At 50.6% G+C, this 17,438-nt stretch overlaps 1 protein-coding gene across 7 annotated transcripts in view; it reads left to right on the forward strand.

Annotated features, from left to right (window-relative positions):
• Positions 1 to 702: 702 nt before the first annotated feature.
• The window catches only part of CPEB1 (cytoplasmic polyadenylation element binding protein 1), a 37,308-nt gene continuing 20,572 nt past the window's right edge, over positions 703 to 17,438 (forward strand). For 3 of the 7 annotated variants that reach the window (XM_053988022.1, XM_053988023.1, XM_053988024.1), the window contains exons 1-3: positions 703 to 867; positions 6,455 to 6,632; positions 15,969 to 16,157. In XM_053988022.1, coding sequence (XP_053843997.1) covers positions 853 to 867; positions 6,455 to 6,632; positions 15,969 to 16,157 — 382 coding nt within the window. In that variant the 5' untranslated portion in view covers positions 703 to 852. Of the gene's footprint in view, positions 868 to 3,443; positions 3,508 to 6,454; positions 6,633 to 13,195; positions 13,271 to 15,459; positions 15,705 to 15,968; positions 16,158 to 17,438 lie in introns of those variants that run through there. The other 4 variants (XM_053988026.1, XM_053988028.1, XM_053988027.1 and 1 more) reach the window with 4 other exon arrangements.

Below are 17,438 nucleotides of genomic sequence, written 5' to 3' on the forward strand. Positions count from 1 at the left end.
TTAACTCCTGTCATTGGCCCTTGGGGTCCCGCTCCCCTTATAGGAGCACAGAGTGTTGCCAGTGCTGAGATGTCCCTGAGGGGCTCCAGCTGGGCAGTGCCACCACCATCTCACTCCCCTTGGAGGGGCTGACTTAACCCCTCAGGAGTCCCATTCCCTCATGGGGTGTTCAGTGAGGACCACAGCCCATGAGCCGAGAGTTTCTGGTACTGAGGTGTCCTCAAGGGGCTACAGCTGGGCACCACAGTGCCGCCACCACCACCCTATTCCACTAAGGGGCTGATTTAACCGCTATGGGCTTCCATCCCCTCAGAGGGGGTTGAGTGAGTACCATAGCCCATGCATGAAGAAATGATGACACTAAGCCTGCCCTTGGGGACCTCAGTTTTACGCCTAGGGGATCTCATTCCCCTAACGGCGGGGGCACAGCGGGTGCCACATCCTGCACGTGGCAGCTGCCAGCGCTGAGGTGTCCCTGGGAAGGTGGCTGAAGCCGAACAGCATAGTGCCCATCTCTCGCTGTCTGAATTCCTCGCGTGACCCCACGTTAAGCCGCGGGTGCCCCGTCCCCTCACGGCTCCCGGGGCGAGGCGGCTCCGCGGGGCTGTGGCGGGAACCGCCCGATGGCGGTGGGCAGCCGCCACGCGGTCGGCGCATGCTGCGCGCATGCGCCGCAGCCCCGCCCCTCAGCGGCACCCCCGCCCCGCCCTCCACGCCCCCGCCTCCGGCCCGGCCCGGCCCGGCCCATAAAAGCCGCGGGCCGGGTGAGGGGCCGCGCTGCTCCCGGTATCCTCGGTACCTTCCTGGCTTGTCTGTGCTGCATTCCGGGACCGCCCGCCCGCAGTGCTGCCCATGGCCTTCCCGCCGGTAAGTGTGAGCATGTGCCGCCTCGCGAGGCCGCCCCGCCACGTGGTTCCACGCGGTGGTGCTGCTGGGGTTGGCGTTCCCGCTGTTTTACCTGTGTGAAGAGGGGATGGGGACACCTGAGCCCTCAGGACAGCAGTGGATGGTATTCCTCTGCTTCCTGTCAGGGTGCTGCTATGGGATCGCCATTCCCTTTGGACTGGCCTCAAGGGGTCCTGCTGCTGAGGCACCCCCAGGGAACGGAGTCCGATGGAGCTCAGGCAACATACCGACCGACCACCCTTCCTTCAGGGAAGCACCGGAGGAACCCAGATCCTAGCCTAGCAACCTACTATTCCACTCTTCCCGAGGTTTTAGGGGGATGAAGCTGGGCTGCAGGTGCTGAGCTCAGGCTTCCATGGTGGGGCATGCTTTGGCTAGAGTGGCCACTTGTACTCTTGCAAGTGGTATTTTTGCCCACTTCTAAACTGCTTCTTTTTTTTTTTAGTGTATAAGGTGACTAGAAGTGCTGTTTTATTTGTAAACCATATGCTGAAAGCTCCTTTTAGTGTCTGGCTGGGTCGAGGGGTGACACAGAAGACTCAGTTTGTAACGGAGTATGGACAAAGGTGATTCTTTGGAGTGAGACAAGTCTGCTGAAAAACAAGATATTTTTTTTACCCTTTGCTGTTCTCCAGCTGAAGCCAATTAATGCTCATTACTGGTGCCTCTGTTACGGGCTAACAAGGTGTGCTGGCACCTGGAGTGCTGGTGAGGGACTTCAGGTACAGCTGTGTGCAGGGTGGGAGCTGAGCTCAGGGATGAGCTCCAGGATTACTCTGCTGCAGTTTGTCTCAACTGGAACAGTCTCCTTAAACAATTAAAACCTTATTCAGTTTTGACAGTCTGCTGCAACAGGCAGCTGTGGGTATTGCTCATGTACCAAGCTGCTTGTGAGTGATGGCTTCAAAAAATACCAAAAAATGGCTGCCTTGATGGTGAAATGCCCTTTAAAAAAAGGGATTTTGGCAAAACTGGTGCTGTTCTGAAGTCAGTGCTCCCCTGTGAATTAAGACTAGTCTTAATTCAAATCAGGTGTGTTCAAGATGTCTCTGCTCACTCAACCCCAGGACAGCTGTTTGACGTTAGCCTTGCTGATGGTGGGAGAGCTGGTGTGGCCTTGCCTAACACTTTTTGAGATGAGCTGGGGGTGGGAGTGTGTTGCCTGGTGGAAACAGTTACACCACTGTTGTGTTCTGCACTGGTGTAGCTGACTTCAAATTGGGAAGCAAAGTGTACCAACAAAAAAGGATTTTCTGAGCTCCCTTTCAATAAATTATGGAGCCATCTTGGCTTGGTTATGTTGACATGGGCACTATTTTAACAGCATCTTAAATTTTGCCTTGGGATTGAAGGCCCTCTTGGCTGTAGCTACAGCTCCAAGAACCCCTCTGGGCATCAGCATGGCACTGCCTGGGTGAGATGTCTATGGAACATGTAAAAAGCAAAGGCTGGATTGTAGCTGAGGTGGATGAGCCTTGCTTGCTCCACAGCATCCCCAGGAGCTGATGCACATCTTGGCTGTACTGGCAGCCAAGCTGTGTTTAATGACTTCCCTAAGGATTAGGCTATCCTAATCCTTTGCTAGTGCTGTTGTGATGCTGCAGGTTCTGCTTAGCCCTGGGATTTCATTATCTCTAAGTTTCTTGCAGGTGTGTGTACCTCGGGGCTGTGGAGGGTCCTCATTTCCACTTGCCTTGGACAACTTTGGGGTGTTTTGCTGCACAGGTGTGTGTTGTACCACTGAGTGCTGCTGGTTGTGCCTGGAGTGGGCCCTCCTGCAGGTAAACTCAGGAGGCTATGGGGGCTGGTGGGATGGGAACTCCAGGGACCTGCCAGCTTCCTGATGAACAGCGGGAAAACAAGAGCTCTCTGCCATGGTGGTAAGGCTTGCTGGTGCTCTGTTACTCTGAGGGAGGGCAACTCCTCCCTATTTCTTGGCACTCCTTTTCTCAATTCCATGCGTTTGGGTTGCAAGAGGGGTCTGGAGCCTTTGAATACCCTCCTTGAGACCTCGATGTTCTGGGGATGAGTTTTCCCGCTTGGAAGTTCTTAGTTGAGTCAGGATGTGGAGGACTGCCCTCCTGCCTGAGCTTCATCTTACTGTGTGTCTGTGTATGATGCTGCTTAGGTTTGTGTTTGACCTCCAATGATTTAACTTACAATCTCAGAATCCTTTGCTCTGTGGCACTATGGGCCTGCTGCAGAGAACTGAGTTTCTCCTTTGGTTCTTACCCAGGTGCTTCTGTAGGCACTTTCAGCTCTCTAAGAGACTGAGTGTCTTACCAGGTGTTAAGAAGTGGTATTTGACTCCTGGTGGCCATAAAGCACCTGTCAGCTAGATCAGCTTCTCCATTGACTTGTTTATCCCCTGATAAAACTGTGTCCATGCCTCTGGTTTGGGATTGTGAGGTATAGCAAGATGGAATGGCTGTTGGGTCACTGGTTGCACCCCAGGGTGTCTCATGGTGCCAGGAGAACCCACCAGTGCTGCTGGACTGGTGCCTCTGGAAGCAGAGAGGATCTGTAGTTTGTAGCTGAAGTGTGGAGGCTTCTAGGGAAGCCTGGAGAAGGCAGTGTGTTGAATTTGCCAAATCCGTCCAGGTGGGGCAGGGAAAGTGAACCTACCTGGGGCTCTGGAGTGCTGCATTGCTTGTCTTGACTGGGGATGATAGAGCAGCACCGGCTCTGGGGATGCAGCCTCAGGCGTGGTGTTTCCCTGGGCTTTGGTGTTGACTCTGAGATGGAAGCTCTTGGGTGGATTCTCCAGTTTGCAAACTCCTTCCACCATCCTCTCCGGGCTCTTGGTGGTTGGGGCTCTGAGTGCTCTGGAGACAGCAGAGCTCTTCTCAAAGGAGTACCTTATTTTCCGATTGTGGGAGGGGAGGGTGTGCTATGAGCTTCTTCCTACAAGGGGTTGCAGTGCTGCAAGGTCCCTCCTACCCTGTGTCCAGGATGATTGCAGTATCCCAAGGATTTCCTTGACAGTCCAGGGTTAAAAGCTCTCGAGCAGAAGGGATTTTTGTGGAGAGGCTTGTCTGTGTTCTCGCTGGTTTTTGTTCCTGTTTGGAGCAGGACTGGTGCTGCCAGTTGTGGAGGCTAAATGAGAAGGAACGGGTGGGGCGTTCAGCTGGCTGCTCCGGGTTGTCTTGCTAGTACAGACTCCTAGGGAAAAGCTTTGCCTCCCGCTGGAAGCGGTTCTTTTACAGGAACAGGAGTAGAATGCGGAGTTTCATGCTTGTGCCAAGGCAGCCTGATGCGGCAGTCCTTTTTATTAAAGGTGACTGGCAATACTTTTGTAATTTGAGCTTCTGTACTCCAGCTGCTCTTTATAAAGATGACTTACAGCGCGCTCGGCCTCTTCTCTCAACCTTCAGCTCGCTTTTAGCTTTACCTGTTTCACTCTTGTAAATGTTCCCTTGTTTGGCGGTGGGCTCTGATGTGTGCTCTGTGTTCGTGTATTTACAAATCCCTGGGTGAAGGTATGGGTGTTAATGTCTTTGAAATGGTTCTTAATGTCTCTTCCAACTTCAAGCTGCAGGTTTGTTAGAGAAACCAGACAGTTTGACTCCTGAAATAGACAAACTCAGCCTGAGTTTCTGAACTTTGGGGGGAAAATGACATGTTCAAAGGGATATGTGGTATTCCATGGAAGGCGGTTCGGGAAGGCTGGACCTTCCGAGTATCTCAGCTGATGGGGAAAGGAAGAGGGCAACGTGCAGCCGGGAGTTTAGCGTAAAAGGATGGTGCGCTCTCCGAAACGAAGAGAGAGAGAGAGAAAATCCCACGGGCGTATGTCCCAGTGGAAAATCTGTCCCATTATTCGAATAAAGTTGCAGGGCTCCTCTGTCTCCTTTATGGACACTGGCTTTTCATAGCGTGTTTTTCTGCACAGCTCCGAGCATTTCAATAGCCAAAGATCCCGGCCCTCAGCGCTGAAGAAATGCTAATAGTCCTAAACGGGCTGGAGTTCCCCAGGAATTGTTCAGGTCCCGCCTGAAGGCACTGGGCGAGTTGACCGTTCAGTAGCTTATTCCTGCTGCTTCCAGGACTGCGTTTCCTTTGCTTTTTACCTATATGGTGGGTAGTAGCATTAAAGGATCACATTGTGCGCGTCTAATGACGAGGTGGGGAGTGGAATGTAAGAGCCAGACTGGGCTGGGCTAATAGTCCCGTCTCCACGTGAAGTTCAGTTTAGACCAGCCTCCTTGAACGAGCCGCAAGGGGTCATTTGAAAGTAAAACGAGCTCGGTGCTTCAGACTTGTTTGAGAGTGAAGCAGAACTGGAGGTAAGTGAGGCCTGAAACTTGCAGAAGCACATCCAAGAGGTGTCTGTACTGTCTTCTTGACAAGTACAAACGGCCCAGTTTAGAGCTGGGGTGCGTGTTGGAGCAGCAGGGGCTCGTTTGCCAGACTTGATGCTCTTCAGCTCTTTGGATTTGAGTTTAGTTTGATTTAATGGCCAGTACTTTGCTCCGGAGTCCAGGACTGGTGGAGTTGTGCCTCCCTGCTCCAGTCTTTAAAGCAGGTCTTAGTTGCCGGCGGTACCGATTGCTCGGCATGTTTGGGAGCAGAGTTCTGCAGTGGCTTTTGTGTGGTGGGTATTTGTTCTCGGCCTCAAAACGCTGGTAGCAATGAAGCTTAGCAGCTTCTAAATTGTCAGAGGCTCGAATGTGGTGCAGCTGCTCCCGAAGGAGTTTGCATGTCAGTGGCTTGTGAGTAGAGCTGGGAAAGCAGCTGCTCTTCCTGGTTCTGCGGACCGGCACAAGGGTGCAGGAGGCGTTTGATGTTTCCCAGGCAGAAGCTTTACAAGAGGTGGTCCTTTTTTAGGATGGTTGCAAAACCTCGATGCTGGTGGATCCGTGCCCGTGGAGGGTTGTGCTAAAGCGGAGATGGTTCGGGGTAACTACCTTTGTGGTCAGGAGCTGCTGCCTGAAGGGGAGAAGAGGATTTTATCTTCTGCCTTTCCCGGGGCTGTTTGATTAGCTGGAAAGCAATGTTGTTTGGGGTTTTTTTTTCTGCAAACCTGAAGTAATTGCTGCTGACTTGGATCATTCCAAGATACTGTTTGGAACTCCAAAATGGGTAGTGAGGTGAGTCTTCTGCTCCTCTGCAACGCATAAGATAAGAGGAGCTGTTGTGGTTCCTTGTGGTGTCTGCCTGGACCATGAGCATCCTGCTTGTCCCTTGGTGTCAGGAGACTGCTTTTGGGGTAGAAGGTGTATGCCTTCATTAATCAGATATCTGCTGATGATGTGATGGGCTGGAGAAAAACAGCAGGGAGCTGTGTTCACAACCCAGCTGGTTTGCTGTGGCTGTCTGCCTGAAGTCCATCCCTGGTCCCTGTGTGTGATGGGCAGTCTGCTCCAGTGTGCTGTGCTGATAAATTGCTGATCCGTTTGCTTTACTGCTTCTTTAATGCCAAGAATCGAGTTTGACTGTTGCTAAGACCTAAACTAATGTGAATATTGGAGGCAGTCCAGGCTTTCCACAATGTGTTGAAAGCTGAGTACTTGCCTATTTGACACACATACTGGTTCTTTTTTACCAGAAAGAAGATCCTGTGAGGAGCATAAAAGACTGCTGGGATAGCCCGAATGCCCCTGCACTTTCCACTTGCAGCAATGCGGATATTTTCCGCCGAATAAATGCCATGTTGGACAACTCTCTGGATTTCAGTGGAGTCTGCACCACGCCTGTCACAAAAAGCAAATGTGACACCCTGCCAGGTGATGGAGGGGGGCTGCTGGTGTGGGGAGGCACTTGGTGGCACCTGGTGAACAGATGGTGTTGGCATGTTTGGTACCGGGGGGGGGTGTCTTTACTTCTGTGCCTGAAATGAGTAATCTGTGTATTCCCTGGCAGCATGGAGGTGCCTGGGAAGGCTTGCTTGCCTCCCTGTGGTGCTGTGGGTCATTGTGGGCACGATGTAAGTGCTCCCTGCCTGACCTGCCAATTCCTGGTGGGAATACCTCCAGCAGACTCCTTTAGTCTGCCTCTCCTGGAGGCAGGATTCATCTACTCTCAAGGTTAGCGAGGCTGAGTTGCCGCATACATTGCAATTGCAAAAGAATTTTAAAAAACCATATTAGCCACAGGTCAGTTAACATGCAGGTAAGAGCAGGTGGGTGCAGACTTCCCTGCAAAGCAAGCTTGGTGTGATGAAATCAGTACTGCAAGCTTCTGTTTCCTCCAGGCTGAGGGGAGTGGGCATGTTCTCTGCCTCAAGACAGAAGTTCTGTGCCAAAGCAGAGAGTGTTTGGTCTGGTCTTATTTTTATCCAACTGAAGGATGTGCTTTTGTCCCTTTGCAGCTGCCCAGGTCTGCCAGTAAATGTACCTGTGCCTGATACTCCTTTGCCAGCACACCTCTGAGCAGCAGTGCTTGTGCCAGGATTTGGACGCTTGAAAGGGGTTGCTCTTGCCTCTCCAGCCTCTGAATTATAGGTCAATAAACGCTTCAGCCATTATTGGAAACAAACTGGCCCCTCAGGATAGGTCTCAAAACAAAATGGGAAGTAAAGGGCTGAACCTCCCCAGCTGATGACCTTGCAGGGTTCCCTGGGCAGAGCAGGTTTCTCTGCCGTCATGTGGAGACAGGGTTGCCTTGGCCTCATGGGTAATCTGAGGTTTAATCAAATGGGTGTGGAGAAAAGCTCTAAATAAGTGTGTGTGCACCGTGTGGGTCTGTTTGATGTCTGTACAGTGCAACTTTGTTCTGGGCTAACGAAATGACTGCTACCAGATGACTTCCAGTGCAGCTTAATCTCCTGGGTATTTGAGGATTTAGCAGTGTGGACCTGGGCTGATCTGGCCATGTGATCCCATGCTGGCGCTGCAGAAATACCAGAGGAAGGGAATTGCTTGCTTTGAGGCCTGGATCCACGGCCAGGATTGCTTGAAACCTGTCTGGTAAAGTGGCATTGGAGGCTATGCTGGCTACTCCTGAGCAATGGTGTAGTTAATATTAACCAATTCAGGTTAGTAATGCATTTTTAGATATTTGCTGCTCTGCTGAGCTGGTTTGGCTCTTTTTTTTTTTTTGGTCCCCTGGCACAGTAGTAGCCAGTGCTGTATCTGATCTGGATGCACTGGAAGCATAAAGGAGAAATAAATGTAATACTTTTATCTCTTTGCAGTGGGTCCTTGAAAGAGTTGTTTCTGGCTTCCTTGTTCAAATCTTTGCTATAGCCCTTCCTACTCCACTTGGAATGGGAATATTTTGTAGACTCTTAGAACATATTCATGGTATTTCCTGATTTGAGTTTCAGCTTGCCAAAGTTAACCTGGTTTATAAAGGAGATGTCTCTGCCTGCTGGAGGAGATTGATCATGTGAAGGTGTGGGTTAGTTCTGGTTTTGTGTCTGGGCTTAAGAGCTGGCGCAGCAATTTTAACTTTCAGTGCTCTATTTGACTTTGAAGACTCTTCTCTGAGGAATGGGGGTGTTTGCTTGGCACTGAAGTAGGAGTTTTACTGACCTGCTGCTTGCAAATCTCTGCCTTTTCTGTCATTTACTCTGGTTTTTCCTAGGGATATCTGGAGCAGAGAGTCTTGCTGGTGATGCCTTGTCTGGAAACTCTTGAGTTTCCCAGTGGTGTTAACTGCTTGTTTCAGGTGATAAGTCCTGTGGAAGACCTCTCATAGGGCAAGTACACTGACACTCGGGTGTAAAAAAAGAGCACCTTCCTCTTGCAAATCTTGTTTTTGCTGCAGGGAAGCCAAAGTTGTGCTTTGGGGACACCCTAAGCAACTTTTTTTCCTGCTCTGGCAGCTGAAGACCAGTCTCACCAGTGAGTGTTGGGCGCCTTGCTCAACAATAGTTTCCCACACCAGGAGGGTTTTAGCTTGTGTCAAATCCCTTGTATAGTGACACAAATGCTTATGATGTTGTGAGGAAAGAATGCCTCACTTCCCAAAGGATACTGGGCCTTGCTGAGGTGGGTTAGAGGTGGGCTGCCTCGGGCTAATGGAAATGTGAAGGTACTGATAAGAGAAACAACCTGGGCTGGCAGCTACCAGCTGTAAATTTGTGGATGAGTCAGCATCTGCCGGACTGTCAGTGGCTCAGACTTACTGGTCTCCTTGCAGTCCCAGCCTTGTTTCCTTAACGTTGGAGCTGGGTCCTCTGGGTAGGTAAGGAGGGCCTGAATGCAGCAGCTCTGCAAGCTTTGTCCTATCTTGGGGGCTGAAAAGTGCAGGAGCTGTTCCTAATGTTTGATAGGTTGCTAATGAGTCTTCTCCATGAAAAAGCTGGCAGTGTCAGCAAAGATGTGAATCCTGGGGCATCTATGATCTATAAATGGGGGAGTTATTTTGGCACCTGGACCCTGGCCTGGATTGTGCAGAAAGTCACACCTGATGGCTGTAAGGCTGAGCAGCTGATTGCTCAGTTGCAGAATATAGTGCAGGTGTCTGGGCAGGTGGTTAAGCCTGGAACAGGTTGTTGGAGCTGTTTGCCTTGCCGTTGAGTGAACTTCTGGGTAGGTGATCAATGGAGCAGAGACCTTTCACCTCGTGTGGTGTTTTGTCATTGCTCCAAGTCAAGTCACTTCTGAAGAATTCCTGAGTCTGTGTTGCTTTTACTTCGTGTGGGAACAACTGTAGTTAGACTAGATTATCATGAGACTCCTTGCTTGGGCAGGCTTAATGAGTCTGGGGATCCTCCATGAATGTGGTAGCTGTAACAGGTGAAAGGACTGTCTTTTACAACTTAAACTCTTTTAATGGCAGAGCTTGGGGGAGAGACTTATTCCAGCAGTAAAGGTTTGGGCTTTAATCTATTCATGGTCCCTCAAGCTTTTCATTTGTCATCTCCAGGTCAAACTAAATTTATCCCAGCTCGGACTTGTGTTGAAGAAGCCCCTTTGAGCGCTAAGAGGATTACACGTGATGGAGAAGAGATGGCAGCAGTTCATGACCTTTCACTAATGCTATTGGGGAAGCACGTGTGGAGACACTTTACTGGGCTGACAGTGAGGCCGTGCTGGGATCAGTCCAGCAGCAGCCTGAGCAATTCTGAGAGGACAGGCTGATTCAGCACTCCTGGATCCACACAGTCAGTGTTATCCCCTTCTGGGCAGAGCTGGGACTGCTGCTGCAGGTTCAGCTTGTCACACCTAAAGTTGGATGTCTGTAAAGATCAGTTTGCAGTTGATGATAATCCTTGGTAAACTTGGTTGCCTTGTCAAAGCCAGCTGTGTTGGGATGCCCGGGCTGACCACCCCCCTGAGGTTTGTGGGTAGCTCTTCCAGATCTCTCCAAGCATCAGGCTCAGGGTGCTCTCCCAAACTGTGGGTTGCAGTGGTGTGGGAAGAGATGTCATTGTAGAACTTGTCTGGTGGCTTCTGGGACAGGGTCATGGTGCTTCACAACTGCTGCATGTCCAGCTGCCTCAGTCCTCTCTGGGAAAAGGCAGAACCTCCTCAGTGCAGACCTTAACCTCTAGTGGCTTTTTGTGTGGTGCTGGAGATGGGAGAGACAGTGTGGCCTTGACAGAGGCAGGAGTCAGCATCTCCTGAAGGTGCTGCTTGAGCAGCTGCCTGTCCTTGAGCAGCTGCTGCACAAGGAATGTGATTTTAAAGCTGTTGCATTTGTTTATCACCTCTCTGAATAAGAACGTGGGCAAGGCCAGTTTCTTAACTGGCTGCTGGTTTGTTTGCCAGGCTTTAAGGCTGGGCCTTGCTGTGTGGAAGGTGCTGCTACATACACCAGCTTTTGAAACTGTAGGCACAGCTTCTAGCTTTAGTAGAACTGAGAGTAAAGTTCCCACAGGAGCTTTTGTATACCTGTTGTTGGTTTCAGCTGAAGACAGTGCTTTGTTTAAAAGGAACTTTGAAGACATGTAGGTACCCCAAATGTCCCAGCAACATTGATCTCTCATTAAGCTCTGCTCATTTAACAGTAACAAGCAGCCATTTTTTTGCTCTAACTTGACAGTCTATTGTGTGAAGAAATGGGAGATGTTTAAATGACTTCCTTTGGCTAGGAGAGGCTTCAGGTGCCGAGTTCAGTGTTTAAAGGCTGTTAGTTGTGGCCCATCAGGCTTTAATGACTCTGTGGCTGCTTTATTTAAGGAAAACTGAAGGACAAATGCAAACCCAGACTAGCTGATGACTAAATTGGCTTCCTGTTTGCTCTTAACTGCAGTCAATTAATGACCTATCACTTGTTTAGCCGTCCAAAAAGTGTCTCTGATACTGTAATGTAAATTCCTCTGCTCTTCCGTGCCTTGCAGCCCCAAGGAAACATTCCAGACAGCGCTGGATGCAGCTGACCTGATATGCATGGTCTTGAATCAGGGGACAAAAATGCTCTAGGATGCAGAGACCTAAAAGGTAGCTGGAGGTACTGAGGCAGAGTAAGACTCTTAGCAGGAACTCACGTGAAGCTGGCAGAACCATTCTGCCTGCCCCAAAGACATGCTGGATGCCACATACAGAATAGGGGAATTCCACACCTATGCCCCAGAAAAAGAGCACACTTACTTCCCTTGGTCTTGTTGGCCTTTGGATTTGAAGTGTCACGTTGCCTGGTCTTTGCCTACACAATCATGATGCTTCTCTCTACTGGAAAGTGGCTGTAGCAATTGGGTTTGGTATCATATATGCAGATGGAAGTAGGTCAGTGTTCTGCAGAGCAGGGACTTAGCACAGAGCTGTTGTATTTTGCTGGGGTCAGAGTTTGGTGGTGTTCCTGGAGATCCAGCAGTTATATTATTTGTACTGAGCTCTGTCGCTCAGGTTTTTGGTGCTGTAATTCTGTGACAGTCTCTGTTACTCTTGGAAGAGGGAGGTAGAGCAGAAAGACACTTGCAGTGCCTCTTCCTTGGTTTCTGAAGTAGCTGTTTGCCAGCTGCTCAAGTGTTTATGGTTATGGAATAAGGCAGCCTCCATCTGTCTGTGAAACAGGTCACGCAGCAGTGGCTCCACTTCAGGAACTTTTCAGATTACAGGGGAGATGCGTAGTTGTGTTCCAGAAAAACCTCTTATAACTAGTAGGTTTATGCTGAACAAGTGCTTTTCCAAGTCCCTGATGATCTCCACTGCACTTTGGGAATACAATTGGCTCATCTGACAGCTTTCACTTGGATATTTGTCTTGTGTGCAGAAGGCACTTGAGAGGCTTAATTTTCAGGGATGCAATTCCCAGCCTTTACAGTTGGAGGTGCAGAGAAGTGTGAAAGGCAAAGCAATGCTGCTGGCTTCTCCCTCTCCCTGTGGCTTCTCCAGATTTGGTTTGGAAGTTCAGCCTTTGTCAGAGCTCTAGTCCATGAGGTGCATCTGGTTTTGTCAGAGAATAGAGCTTACAGCTGAAATGGGCTTATCATTCTGCTGCCCTTAATGCTTGGGGCCCATTCAAGGAGGGGTTTCATCTGTATTCAGGCTCTGGTGGAAACCAGCATGTGGGAGCAGAGGGAGAGTTGTCCTGGCTGTGGAGGTGGTAGGAATGAGATCTGACTTGGTTCAAGTTTGCTTAACCATTCTGAGAAAACCTAGAGGAACGAAAACCCTGTTTGCTGGATTGTTAGCTGGCCTTCCCGGATCTGGAAGGCTTAAATATCTGAACACCTTTGTTCTAGGTTGAAGCACCACCTTTCCATACTGATGGCACAGAGATGCTGCTGCTATGGGCAGGGAACTGAATCATGCTCCCTGCTCCTCCTGCTCCCTTAACCCACAACCTGCCTGTGGATCACAGCTTCTGCTTCCAGGCCCTGTGGATCCTTCCCACGCAGGCTTAAGCTGTAATTTCCTAAATATTTTCTTGTTTGAAGTGCCTGGTTGGTGCAGCCATGCTGCATACCAGATGAGGGGAGAGAACCAGACTTAAAACTAACGCCCTGTGGCTTGGTTTTAACCAGATGAGCTCCCCACCCTAGCTTCCTGTGTGGAAACTCACCTGCCTAAAGTGGTGTGAGTGGGGAGGGTGGGCTGGGGTGGGGACAGGGGCTGGGCCTGTGGGAACTGTCCTTGCCTGCAGGTGAGAGCTGAGCTCTGGAGATCCTCACCTTCAAGATGGAATGTCTTAAATCCAGGGCTTAAATCCAGTTAAAGTCTGTAAAATGCAGCTTTCCATGTGGGCAGGGGTGTGGAAAGCTGTCTGGCCTGTGCTGCAGTGTGGCCTCGCTACAGGGATCTCGTGGACAGGCCAGGAGGGAGTCACCCAGGAGAGACACTTGCTCCAAGGCCAGTGAGGGAGTGTTTTGTTAAGGACTTTGTTCTCATAATGCTGTTGAAATCAAACCCAACAGGCTTGGGAGGCAGGAGCTCAGTCTCTCCCAGACGCTCGGGCAAGAGCCCAGCGCAGCGCTGCTCCCTCCTCTGCCAGGATGGTTGTCTTCCAGTGGCAACTTCAGGGAAAAATCCAGGTTGGAAGGGTTTGTGCTGGTGGTTGGTGCTTGGAAAAATCTGCAGTAAAGCATTTGGGTTGGGCTGTGTCAGGTTGCAGAGTGAAGTTATTTAGTATGTGGTAGACATTTAGTTATTCATAACTTGAGGTTATGACTCTTAAAGTCAATTTTTGTTGGAAATTTAATTCTTCCTGCTCTAGTATCTGATTAGTTTTTTCTGCCTACAACAATTGATTGCTTTGTAACAAATCTCCAGACTCTTGACTTTTAAAAATAACTAGTCCAGAAATCTGTGTAAGTTCTCTTTGTCTTTTTAGTTGATGTTTTGCCTGGATGACCTGTATCTGTCTTTCAGCCTGGTTGGGAGTATTAACGGGGAAGCAGCTTGGGCTGGTTGTTGGCTTCTGATGGGAAAAGGTCTAAATAAAAATTGCTGGTTATCTGAGTGGATTCTGCTTTGTGCTTCCACAGTTAGAGCTGTAACTGGATTGCAGGGAGTTTGTTTTTAATGTGGATTGAAGTCATCAGAGGGAATCATGGATCTTTCACTTGAATCTGGTTTGGTTTGATTAAATGAAACAGTTTATTTCCTGGAAAATGCGGTTATTTAGGGAAAGCTTGGCTGGATACTGCGGAGTGAGTGCTTCCTGTCACAGATAAATTTGTTCCCTATTTTCCTTATTTCTTCAGTTGTGGGTTTCATCGAAGCTGTTGGGATTCAGGTTTTGCTGTGTGTCATTACTTTGTGTCCATGCTTCAGAGAAGATGAAGCTTGGTGGGAATTATTCTTTTGAGACCTAGCAATATCCCTGGTCCCCAAAGGGAAGGGAGTCTCCTGCTGCCAGGAATCTCTGCACAGCACTTGTGCATTTTCATAAAGGCAGGAATGTTACATATTCATATGGACAAGTTATGGTTGCTGTGGGAACTGAGTTGGCTGAGCATTGTGTCTTGATCCTCTTTTCCCTATGTTAGAGATGTCCAAAACAAGCCATCAAAAAACTATCTGGGAAGAATTGATGCAGTGAAATACCATGCTGGAGATGCAGTGTGACGCTGTCAGAGGAATAGATGCTGTTACAGGTGCTTGGTAGTAATGTGACTGAATTGGCACTACAGCTTGTACTACTAGGAGTAGGAAACACCCTGGTGGATGCTATCCTGGTGGAGTGCTGTGGAGGAGGCTGCAGCTGGGAGGGGTGACATGTTGCCAGCAGGTTATGGTTTGAAATGCTGTGATCCTGCCTGTGGTGCCTCAGTCCCCTCACTGGGCTCTGGGAATGCTGGTGCTCCCAAACTGCCATGGGGTGAAGGCAAGGGTCCTGCCTCTGGCAGCAGTGGCCTGTGTCACATGTAGACTACCCAGCTGCCACCAGCCTTTGCTTGGGCTTTGCTCATGTGCATCTGAGTGGCATGGGATGTGGATATGGAAAAGGAGGCCAGAAACGCTGTTGGGCTGTCTGGGATGGCTGGGACTGCACGTGAGGGATAATGTGACAGACTGGAGTGACTGCAGAGCCTGCGGAAGAGCCTGGAGCGGTGTGTGGAGCGAAGTGTACATCTGATGGCACAGTGGGAGGCTGTGGGGGCAGGGGGAGGAGGAGGAGACAGCTGCTGCTGCTTGGGACTTGGCTTATAAATGCCCTCTGACTCAGATTTCGGGTAGCACAGCTGAGCATCTTGTGGTTTCACCAGCCCCCAGTTCCCTGCGTTAAACTGGAATTCTCAGACTATGAACCTGCTGCGTTTCCTTAGGCTGTTGGCACGGGCTTAAACCAAGGCGAGAATCCACATCTCCAGTACTGTAGGCTTGTGAACGCCCTGCAAGGGAGGGGAGGGCTGGGAAAGGGGGAACCAGGTGGGCAAAAGGTAAACAGGCCATGAAAAATTCCTGATGTGAAATGGTTCTGCTTGGTCCTCTTCCTCCTGTACCAGCGGGATGTGCCAACTTGGGCTGGACCAGGGATAATGGGCTGCTCTCCGGGTAGTGGGGGTTGAAGGTTATCCTTGTTACTCAGGGGTAAACAATGCCGAGTCAGTGAGGCACAGTGGCCGGGCTCGACCAAACAGATTATGCCAGCAGAATTGCAAAGCTTTGCATCGGCTCTGAATCGGAGCCAGCAGCTGGAAGCTGGCCAGGACTAAAGTGTTTTTGGGTTTTGTGGGTGGAGGGGGGCGGGGACAGGAGAGCTGGGTAGCACTAAAACTAACTGTGCTCTGTCGCTGCTGCTCTCATTGTCGTTGCTGGGGGGATTGCTGCCTCCAGCCTGGTGTCTGCTGTGCCGAGAGCCCTGCTTTGTGCTGCCTGCCTCCCCTGATTTACTGGAGCTGCTCCTCTTTCCTCCTGCTACTGTCTTGTCTGTGGGGGAAATCTTATCCTTTCTTCTTACCTTTATTTTGTAAGAGCTGATGCAGTTCTCTTGCATGGCAGAGTGACGTCACTGTCAGCACAGTAAGCATCAGCAGCCTGGTCACATGCTGACCCAGTCAGTAATGCAGACGGGATAGGAAGGTGGAGGGGCTGAGGGGGGTGGGGGGCTGGATTCTGGACATATGGTAGCCCTCCCTTTTGGGGTGCAACTGCTGGTTGCAGGAGCTGTGGCTTCAGAGCGACACGAGACCTGGCTTGGGGCTTAATGCTTTGGAAAACTCCTGCTTTAAAAAGAAAAAAGCAGCTGTGAACTCTCAAGCTTCTGTTTGTTCTCCATCTGAGCAGATATCCAGGACTCTGAAGAAGCAGTGGCAAGCAGGATGCTCTTCCCTACGTCCACGCAAGAGTCTTCCCGTGGCCTCCCAGACACCAACGATCTGTGCCTTGGCCTGCAGTCTCTCAACCTGACAGGGTGGGACAGACCCTGGAGCACCCAGGACTCTGACACTGCAGCACAAACCAGCACACAGTCCGGTGAGTGTGCTGACACATGCAGCAACAGTTGTTGGATTCTGTGTGTGTTTTTGGCTGGTTTCAAGCGAACGTGGAGTGATGCGCTTGTGTAACAGGGCGCTGGCGGCGGCTGATGGGGGCTTCTTGAGCTGTGGCGCTTGTGTAATGTGACAGCTGAGTTGGGGAGACTGTGGCTGCCTGTGCCACAGCCCCCTCTGCTCTGCTGTCAGCTCACTGCAGATGAGAAGTGCCCAGGGTTGTTTTGCTGAGGGCTGTGATGCTGCTGGAGGAATAACCTCACCAGGAGAGGAGAAATCCTCTTGCTGTGTTTGGAGGGAGTGGGTGGGGGGTGTGTGGTGTCAGGAGGCTGAACATGCTGGGTAGGAGTGAGGCTGAACTTCACTTCAGCAGCCTGAGGAAATCCCTAGTGGCAGGGAGCTCTGCAGGTGGGGGGGGGGGGTGGTGGTGGTGCTTGCAGAGGGTCCCCCCTTGTGCCCAATTGCCAAAGTCCCGGCAGCCTCACTCGCCCAACTCTGCTGTGGGGTGTGGTACAGCCAGCACACAACAACTTCAGCCAGGTTGGGGCTGGGTGGGAGACTTGGAGGGATTCTTCTCTGCTCCCACGCTCAACTAGAAATAGCAGGCTGTGCCTGGCAGTGGGCTGCAGGAGATGCAGTGGAATGGCTTCTTGTTTTAACTCTTCTGGTCTGGCGCAAACCTGCGTGATGGGCAGGGTGTGGGCTTGCAGCCACGCGCTGCTGGCTGGTCTGCCCTTCCCCTTATCGTCTCCAGTCTGCTTTTGCAGCTGGGATCGGCTGGGGGATTCCAGGGATGCTGGGTGCCCCCTCTGGAGTGATGTAGGGTCCAGTTAACTGTTTGAGACACTGGCCTTCCCTGTAAAATCCCAGGAGGAAGGAGTGCTATGTGCACAAACTTAATGCATCCTCTCAGCCTGGTGTTGGAGCAGAGGGGTAAAACAGGGAAGAGTTCACTTGTTAGCCTTTGAGGCACGTAAAAACCAGTTTCACAAACAGTGTATTCATTTAAGTATCAGTCTGTGGAAAGATCTAGTGCTTTGGCAGAGTTTGTACAAGTACAGCCTGGTTGCTACAGAAACTCATCCCTTTATAGCAGCATGCTGCTGCTTTGTTAAAAGGGGAGTGTATTGCTGCACAGACTTGGGTGACACTGAGGCCCCAGGCATGGAACTGGTGCTGACAGGAGTATAAGTAGCTTCTTGGGTGGGGGAGCTGGGCAGTGGGGCTTGCCTGTGTAGATGTTTGGAGGGGCAAGATGGTGCTG

Source organism: Vidua macroura, chromosome 12 (genome assembly GCF_024509145.1).
Source record: "Vidua macroura isolate BioBank_ID:100142 chromosome 12, ASM2450914v1, whole genome shotgun sequence".
In the NCBI taxonomy this organism is placed as follows: Eukaryota; Metazoa; Chordata; class Aves; order Passeriformes; family Viduidae; genus Vidua; species Vidua macroura.